The sequence below is a fragment of the Myotis lucifugus genome, unplaced genomic scaffold, assembly GCF_000147115.1.
Source record: "Myotis lucifugus unplaced genomic scaffold, Myoluc2.0 scaffold_310, whole genome shotgun sequence".
NCBI lineage: Eukaryota > Metazoa > Chordata > Mammalia > Chiroptera > Vespertilionidae > Myotis > Myotis lucifugus.
This window is the reverse complement of record NW_005871358.1, coordinates 1,233,279-1,243,323: the sequence shown is the minus strand read 5'-3', so window position 1 is coordinate 1,243,323 and position 10,045 is coordinate 1,233,279. Positions and strand designations below refer to the sequence as shown.

At 40.3% G+C, this 10,045-nt stretch overlaps 1 protein-coding gene and 1 pseudogene across 1 annotated transcript in view; both read left to right on the top strand.

Moving 5' to 3' along the window:
* Positions 1–4,811, top strand: part of LOC111828249 — a 9,275-nt pseudogene extending 4,464 nt beyond the window's left edge.
* A 1,787-nt stretch (positions 4,812–6,598) lies between these two features.
* LOC102425796 (adhesion G protein-coupled receptor E2-like) overlaps positions 6,599–10,045 on the top strand; it is a 31,142-nt gene continuing 27,695 nt past the window's right edge. The window contains exon 1 of the mRNA XM_023763968.1: positions 6,599–6,616. Coding sequence (XP_023619736.1) covers positions 6,599–6,616 — 18 coding nt within the window. The remainder of the gene's footprint in view (positions 6,617–10,045) is intronic.

Below are 10,045 nucleotides of genomic sequence, written 5' to 3'. Positions count from 1 at the left end.
CAAAGTGATGCAAAGAAAGGACTGAATCCAAGAATACTCTATCCAGCAAGGCTATCATTCAAAATTGAGGGGGAAATAAGAAGCTTCACAGACAAAAAAAAGGCTAAGGGAGTTTATCACCACCAAGCCAGCAATGCAAGAAATGCTAAAGGGACTGGTGTAAAAAGAAGAAATAAAAAGCTCAGAAAGAAAAGAGCCACACAAAAAAATAGAAATGGCTACAAACAAGAACCTTTCAATAATAACTTTAAATGTAAATGGACTAAATGCTCCAACCAAAAGACATCGAGTGGCTGAATGGATAAAAAACCATGACCCATACATCTGCTGTCTACAAGAGACCTACCTCATTAGAAGGGACTCACACAGACTGAAAGTGAAGGGATGGAAAAATATCTTTCAGGCAAATAGAAAGGAAAAGAAAGCTGGGGTAGCAATACTTATATCGGACAAAATACACCTCAAAGTGAAGGCCATAACAAGACATAAGGAAGGCCACTTCATTATACTAAAGGGATCAATAAAACAAGAAGATATAACCCTGGTAAACATATATGCACCCAATGCAGGAGCACCCAAATACATTAAAAAACTCCTGGAAGATATCAAAGGAGAGATCGACAACAATACAATCATAGTAGGGGACTTTAATACACCACTGACATCACTGGATAAATCCTCTAGACAAACAATGAGCAAAGAAATAGCAATCCTAAATGACTCACTAGATCAGATGGACTTAACTGACATCTTCAGAACACTTCACCCCAAAGCCACGGAATATACATTCCACTCAAGTGCTCATAGGACAGATTCAAAAATAGACCACATATTGGGTCACAAACAAAGTCTCCCCAAATTCAAGAAGATTGAAATCATACCTAGCACCTTCTCAGACCACGATGGCATAATATTAGAAATAAACTACAATAAAAACAACCCAAAATACTCAAACACTTGTAAGCTGAATAGCATGTTATTAAATATTGATTGGGTTACCAATGAGATCAAAGAAGAAATTAAAAACATCCTGGAAACTAATGACAATGAAAACACAACAATCGAAAACCTATGGGACACAATGAAAGCAGTCCTGAGAGGCAAGTTTATAGCTCTACAGGCCTATCTCAAAAAACAAGAGAAAATGGTAGTAAATCATCTAACTCTACAACTCAAAGAATTAGAAAGAGAGCAACAAGAAAAGCCCAGAGTGAGCAGAAGGAAGGAGATAATAAAGATTAGAGCAGAAATAAATGACATAGAGACCAAAAAAACAATACAGAAAATCAATGAAACCAAGAGCTGGTTCTTTGAAAGGATAAACAAGATTGACAAACCTCTAGCCAGACTCACCAAGAAGCAGAGAGAGAGGACCCAAATAAACAAAATCAGAAATGAGAGGCGAAATAACAACAGACCCCACAGAAATACAAATGATTGTTAAAAAATACTATGAACAACTTTACTCCAACAAACTAGACAACCTGGAGGAAATGGAAAAATTCCTAGAAAAATACAACATTCCAAAACTCAATCAGGAAGAATCTAAAAACCTCAATAGGCCAATAACTATGGAAGAAATTGAAGCAGTCATCAAAAAGCTTCCAGCAAACAAAAGCCCAGGACCAGACGGCTTCACAGGGGAGTTTTACCAAACATTCAAGGAAGAACTAAAACCTATCCTCCTCAGACTACTACAAAAAATTCAAGAGAAAGGAACACTTCCAAGCTCATTCTATGAAGCCAGCATCACCCTAATACCAAAACCAGGTAAAGACAACACAATGAAAGAGAATTATAGCCCAATATCCCTCATGAACATAGATGCCAAAATCCTCAACAAAATCTTAGCAAATCGGATCCAGCAGTACATCAGAAAGATCATACACCATGACCAAGTAGGATTTATCCCAGAGATGCAAGGATGGTACAATATCCGTAAATCAATAAACTTGATACACCACATAAACAAATTGAAAGAAAAAAAACCACCTGGTCATATCAATTGATGCAGAAAAAACGTTTGACAAAATTCAACACCCATTTTTGATAAAAACTCTCAGCAAGGTGGGAATAGAAGGATCATACCTCAACATAATAAAAGCCATATATGACAAACCCACAGCCAACATCATACTCAATGGACATAAACTAACACCGTTTCCCCTAAGAACAGGAACAAGACAGGGATGCCCACTCTCACCACTCCTCTTCGACATAGTACTGGAAGTATTAGCCATTGCAATTAGACAAGAAGAAGAAATAAAAGGCATCCAAAATGGAAAAGAAGAAGTAAAACTGTCTTTATTTGCAGATGACATGATATTATACATAAAAAACCCTAAAGACTCCATCAAAAAACTATTAGACTTAATAAAAGAATTTGGCAATGTAGCAGGATACAAAATTAACGCCAAGAAATGTCTGGCATTTCTATACACAAGTGAACTTGCAGAAAGAGAGGCTAAAAAAAAATCCCATTTACCATCGCACCAAAAAAATTAAGCTACCTAGGAATAAACTTAACTAAAGAGGTAAAAGACCTCTACTCAGAAAACTACAGGACCTTGAAAAAAGAGATAGAGGAAGACATAAACAGATGGAAGAACATACCATGTTCTTGGATTGGTAGAATCAACATCATTAAAATGTCCATACTACCCAAAGCAATCTATAAATTCAACGCACTTCCCATTAAAATAACAACAGCATATTTCACAGACCTAGAACGAACTCTCCAAAAATTCATCTGAAATAAAAAAAGACCCCGAATAGCTACAGCGATCCTGAGAAAGAACAAAGTAGGTGGGATTTCAATACCAGATATCAAGCTGTATTACAAAGCCACTGTTCTCAAAACTGCCTGGTACTGGCACAAGAACAGACATATAGATCAATGGAATAGAATAGAGAGCCCCGAAATTGGCCCGAACCAATATGCTGAATTAATATTTGACAAAGGAGGCAACAACATACATTGGAGTCAAGATAGACGCTTCAATAAATGGTGTTGGGAAAATTGGACAGATACATGCAAGAAAATGAAACTAGACCACCAACTTACACCATACACAAAAATAAACTCAAAGTGGATAAAGGACTTAAATGTACGACGGGAAACCATAAAAATACCAGAAGAATCCAAAGTTAACAAAATCTCAGACATATGCCGAAGCAACTTCTTCTCCGATACAGATCCTAGGGCATTGGAAACTAAAGAGAAAATAAACAAATGGGACTACATCAAAATAAAAAGCTTCTGCACAGCAAAAGAAACCATCAATAAAGCAACAAGAAAGCCCACTGCAGGGGAGAACATATTTGCCAATGTTATCACCAATAAGGGTTTAATCTCCAACATTTATAGGGAACTCATACAACTTAACAAAAGGAAGATAAACAATCCAATCAAAAAATGGGCAAAGGACCTAAATAGACACCTTTCAAAAGAGGACATTCAGAAAGCCAAGAGACATATGAAAACATGCTCAAAGTCACTAATGATCCGAGAGATCCAAATCAAAACAACAATGAGGTACCATCTCACACCTGTCAGAATGGCTATCATCAACAAATCCACAAACGACAAGTGCTGGAGAGGATGTGGAGAAAAAGGCACACTCGTGCACTGCTGGTGGGAATGCAGACTCGTGCAGCCACTGTGGAAGACAGTATGGAGTTTCCTCAAAAAACTAAAAGTGGAACTCCCATTTGACCCTGTGATCCCACTTCTAGGAATATATCCCAAGAAAACAGAAACACCAATCAAAAAGGATATATGTACCCCTATGTTCATAGCAGCACAATTCACCATAGCTAAGATCTGGAAACAGCCTAAGTGCCCATCAGTAGATGAATGGATTAGAAAACGGTGGTACATCTACACGATGGAATACCATACAGCTGTAAAAAAGAAGGAATTCTTACCATTTGCAACAACATGGATGGAACTGGAGAGCATTATGCTAAGTGAAATAAGCCAGTCAATGAAGGAAAAATACCACATGATCTCACTCATTTTTGGATAATAAAGACCATTATAAACTTATGAACAAAAATAGATACAGAGGCAGAGCTGCCTCAAACAGACTGTCAAACTACAGCTGGAAGGCCAGGAGGGTTGGGGGGCAGGAGGGGCGCGGGGTAAGAGATCAACCGGAGGACTTGTATGCATGCATATAAGCATAACCAATGGACATAGACACTGGGGGGTAGGGGAGGCCGGGGGATTGTCAAGGGTGGGGAAAAAAAAGGAGACATATGTAATACTCTTTGTAATACTTTAAGCAATAAATAATTTTTTAAAAAAATATAAAATAATAATAATAATAAGGTCTAATTCTCTTTGCTCCTTTCCTTCATTAATATCTAGCTTCCTATGGTAACACTATTACTTTTCATCTTTTTTCTCTTTTTTCTTTTTTTATTTGTCAATTAAAGTTTACATTCAATGATAGTTTATATTTGTTAAAACTTTAGAAAAATGAAGGATAATATCCTAGGCAAGACTAAAGCAAAACTCATACAGTAAATAATTGAAAAACTGGGCCAAAATAAAAGTTTATGGTGACAGTACTCTCAATTTTATTTTTATTACAGTTGTAATGGGAAGGATATTTGCTCAGTTTACTATTAATGTTAGCACAGACATGAGACATCATCAAGCGAGACTGGTGTTCAAAGATACTCCTGTCCATGGTGATCTAAAACTCTGCCATGAACAGGGTGTACCAGTTATTCTGGACCTAGTACACAGCATTCAAGTCTTTGACTGCTGGCATCTTCAGTGTCTGTCCTCCCTGGCAACATAGTTATGGGTTCTTTTCCATGGGACAGCTCTGAGCTAGGCCAGTCCATTAGTAATCAGATTTCAGTCTGGAAGGGGCAGCTAGATTGTATCTTCCTTCCCTCGCCAAAGAAGAAAGGGGAAGTTTAGCAAAATATAAAATAGTATTTCGATAGTCACTGCCCTACTCCAACCAAACACCACAGAGAAAAACTGGCAAAACCCTTATCTTCATCAGCAAAGGTCAGGTGGGAAGTCCAGAGCTCTACCTTAACCCACCCATAATGAAACACTCCCCCCTACCCCACTGGGCTTGTAGCAGAGAAGCAGCTGGGACTTTCATCACACCCAATAGTAAGGTGCTCCTCTCAGTCATGTCAGTAGAGGCCATGTGGGGAGCATTTTACAAGGCCTCCTTATAACCCCAAGAAAGGGTGGTGTCAGCAAGATTGTGAGAGAGAGCTTCTAACTCCACCCAGCACTAACAAGGTATCCCTCCCCCACTGGAGTGTCAGTGGACCCAGGTGGGGAATCTGGATTTCACCCTCAGTTCCAGCAACAAGAAGACAGCCCTTTTCCCCCTTGCCATGATGTCAGAGTAGCCTTCCAAAACAAGATTTTATTAAAATCCATGGATTTAAAACATAATACCTTATATATCCAGTATACAACTTTAAAAAATCATTATGATACCAAGAACCAGGGACATATTAACTTTAGATGACACAAATTAGAATTATTTGACAAGTATTTTAAAGCAGCCATCATAAAAAATGTTTCAACGAGAAATAGCAAACAAACTTTTTGAAACAAGTGAAAAAATAGAAAATCTCAGCAAAGAAAAATTATATATATATATATATATATATATATATATATATATATATATATATATATATAAAACCTTGACAAAGAAATAGGTGATACAATGAAGACCAAAATGGAAATTTTTAGACCTGAAAAACACAATAACTTAAGTGAAAGCTCTACTGGGCTTCCAGTCAAAATGGCAGTGTAAGTAAATGTGGTACTTGAATCCCTCTCACAACCACATCAAAAGTACAACTAAACTACAGAACAATCATGATTCAGAACTGCCTGAAATCAGGCTGAATGGAAGTCCAGCATCTAGGGATTTAAAGAAGAAACCACATTGAGACTGGTAGGAATGGCAGAGACATGGAATGGGCTGGTCCCACACCCACCAGTGGTGGTTTAAAAATGGGAGGTATATCTTGGCTGCAGAGGCCCCAGCTGAGGACCCTCCCAGACCAGGGTTCCTGAGCCATGAATAGAAGTCCTCATAACTTCTGGCTATAAAACTAATAGGAATTTTGGCTGCGTAAGGCAGAAGTTCCAGAAGTTTCAGGCATTCCTTCTAAAGAGCCCATGCACAGCCTTACTTGGATTCACTCCCTCTGAGCTACAGTTCTGGGGCAGCAGTTTGAAAGAAACCAGAGAGATACAGGGAGGAACTGAATTTCCTGGCATCAGGACAAGAGCTGCAGAGACAGCTTTCTCCCAAACAGAAGTGCTGGCATTGTTCATTGTTCCTTTTCTGAGAGACCCACACACCCACACAGAGCAGGCAGACCAGCACCATATCTGAGTCTCAATCAACGTGGTTCACACTCTTCACCTGCCCTGGTGATTCCCTGAGACCCTGCCCCACCCAATTTTCCAACCAATCCAAGCCATTTCCAGGAGCTTTCCCATACAACTGGCCTTTCTTGCCTCATGCATCAACTTTCCTGAAATCTCTCAAACCAAAATGAAAAATTACTCAAAGCTATAATTTAGAGATTGCTGAAAATGGCGACCAGCAGGAAGGTAGGGAGGGAGAGAGTGTGAGAGCGCAAGGAAGTGATAGAGGAGTGTGTGGACGTGTGTGGTGTGTGTGTATGAGCTAGGGACAGTTAGATTCTGCAGGTCTTCTCAGAGGCTGCTAAACCGGGCAGTCTTAGGCAGCGGAGTCCCGCTGCTCCCGGCGGGGACACTCCTGGGCTGCCAGCACAGGCACAGTGACCACGCCATCTTGGGAAACAGAGCTGCTTGAGACTAGGATCCTGGCCTCAGCACCACCCAGTCTGATCGCAGACACATACCAGGACCCTGCAGCCACTGGGGACAGAGACCTGTGACCACATCTACAGACCTGCGGACACCAAAAATTCAGAGATCCCCGCGCAGATCCGTAAGTAACAGAGCCCATCCCCCCTTCCCGCAGGCTCGCGGGCAGTGCCAGAGTAACTAACTGTTAGACCCACCCCTTGCCGGGGCCTCAGTGCTGCAGGAACTTTGGCCTGGAAGTGCGCGAGCACCCTGGAACTGATCCTTTGTGCACTGCCGGCTTCGGAGCCCTGGGCTGGTTGAAAACCAAACGCGCGAGCACCAGGAATTGATCCTACGCCCACTGCGGGCTTCGGAGCCCTGGGCTGGGAGCAAACACGGGAACGGGAATTTGTCCGCGTAGCACAGGCCCAGGGACCCCGTTTCGCGGGGCAGGAGGCAGCACCAAGCACCAGTGACTTGACTGTGTTTCTTATCACCTGCGCCTGAGATTCTGATTCCCTGTGCATTCATACTAAGAGCCAGTGAATCCAATTCCTGGTGCAAGGGCACACAGGGACCCTGATACTCAAGGCGAGGTCGCGTGAAGCAGCAGAGACTCTGATACTGGTCTCTTGGGGAACTCTGACTCCTGGCGCATGCTAGGGGGCTCTGGTTTTCAACACGGTGCAGGCAGGGGTCCCTGATTCTAAGGGCACATACGAGGCCACATTGAGCGCTGGCAACACTGACTCAGAGCGAGCCTGGTTCCCACCAACCAACAACAACCACACAGCTTAGTGTCAGAGCTCTTCAGTGACACTAGGGTGGTGGGAGGCTCCCACTGCACACGGCCCAGGCCCACGCAACTCGACCTTTGTACCATCGGGAGATAATCAGAATGAAGAGACGACACAACACCCAGAGGAAAGACAATGAGGAATCACTAAGAAAGGAGATTAATAAAGTTGAAGCATGCAACATGACAGAAAAAGAATTCAGAATGATGGTTGTACAATTCATTCACCGGATGGATGAGAAAATCAACAGCCTATGCAAGAATCAGGAAGAAATGAAAAGTGATATAGCTACAATCAAAAACACCATGGAAAGTTTCAACAGCAGACTAAAAGAAGCAGAAGACCGAATTAGTGAGTTAGAACATAAGGTAGAAAAACAAGCTCAATCTGAACAGCAACTGGAGAAAAAAATTAAAAAACAGGAGAGCCTAAGGGAGCTTCAGGACAACATGAAACGAAGTAACATACGCATAATAGGGCTGCAAGAAGGACAAGAAGAACAGCAAGGATTAGAAAATCTATTTGAAGAAATAATGACAGAAAACTTCCCAGATGTGGGGAAGAAAAAAGTTACACAAGTACAGACAGTCCCAGGCAAGATGAACCCCAAAAGACCGACACCAAGACATGTCATAATAATGATGGCAAATGTACAAGACAAAGAGAGAATTTTAAAGGCTGCAAGAGAGAAACAGAGAGTTACCTACAAAGGATCCCCCATCAGATTATCAAACGATTTCTCAACAGAAACACATCAGGCCAGAAAAGAATGGACAGAAATTTACAAAGTGATGCAAAGCAAAGGACTGAATCCAAGAATACTCTATCCAGCAAGGCTATCATTCAAAATTGAAGGGGAAATAAGAAGCTTCACAGACAAAAAAAGGCTAAGGGAGTTTATCACCACCAAGCCAGCATTGCAAGAAATGATGAAGGGACTGGTGTAAAAAGAAGAAATAAAAAGCCCAGAAAGAAAACAGCCACAAAAAAATAGAAATGGCTACAAACAAGTACCTTTCAATAATAACTTTAAACGTAAATGGACTAAATGGCCCAATCAAAAGACATCAAGTGGCTGAACGGATAAAAAAAACACGACCCATACATTTGCTGTCTACAAGAGACCCACCTCAGAATAAGGGACTCACACAGACTGACAGTGAAGGAATGGAAAAATATCTTTCAGGCAAATGGAAAGGAAAAGAAAGCTGGGGTAGCAATACTTATATCGGACAAAATAGACCTCAAAGTGAAGGCCATAACAAGAGATAAGGAAGGCCACTTCATAATACTAAAGGGATCAATACAACAAGAAGATATAACCCTGATAAACATGTATGCACCCAATGCAGGAGCACCCACATACATAAGAAAACTCCTGGAAGATATCAAGAGAGAGATCGACAACAATACAATCATAGTAGGGGACTTTAATACACCACTGACATCACTGGATAAATCCGCTAAACAAAAACTCAGCAAACAAACAGCAATCCTAAATGACTCACTAGATCAGATGGACTTAATAGACATCTTCAGAACACTTCACCCCAATGCCACAAAATATACGTTCTTCTCAACTGCTCATGGGACATATTCAAAAATAGACCACATATTGGGTCACAAACAAAACCTCCCCAAATTCAAGAAGATTGAAATCATAAAAAGCATTTTCTCAGACCACAATGGCATAATATTAGAAATAAACTACAATAAAAAAAAAAAAACCCAAAATACTCAAACACTTGGAAACTGAATAGCATGTTATTAAATATTGATTGGGTTACCAATGAGATCAAAGAAGAAATTAAAAACATCCTGGACACTAATGACAATGAAAACACAACAATCCAAAACCTTTGGGACACAATGAAAGCAGTCCTGAGAGGGAAGTTTACAGCTCTACAGGCCTACCTCAACAAACAAGAAAAAATGGTAGTAAATCATCTAAATCTACAGCTCAAAGAATTAGAAAGAGAGCAACAAGAAAAGCCCAGAGTGAGCAGAAGGAAGGAGATAATAAAGATTAGAGCAGAAATAAATGACATAGAGACCAAAAAAACAATACAGAAAATCAATGAAACCAAGAGCTGGTTCTTTGAAAGGATAAACAAGATTGACAAACCTCTAGCCAGGCTCACCAAGAAGCAAAGAGAGAGGACCCAAATAAACAAAATCAGAAATGATAGAGGCGAAATAACAACAGACCCCACAGAAATACAAATGATTGTTAAAAAATACTATGAACAACTTTACTCCAACAAACTAGACAACCTGGAAGAAATGGACATATTTCTAGAAAAATACAACATTCCAAAACTTAATCAGGAAGAATCTAAAAATCTCAACAGGCCAATAACTATGGAAGAAATTGAAGCAGTCATCAAAAAGCTTCCAGCAAACAAAAGTC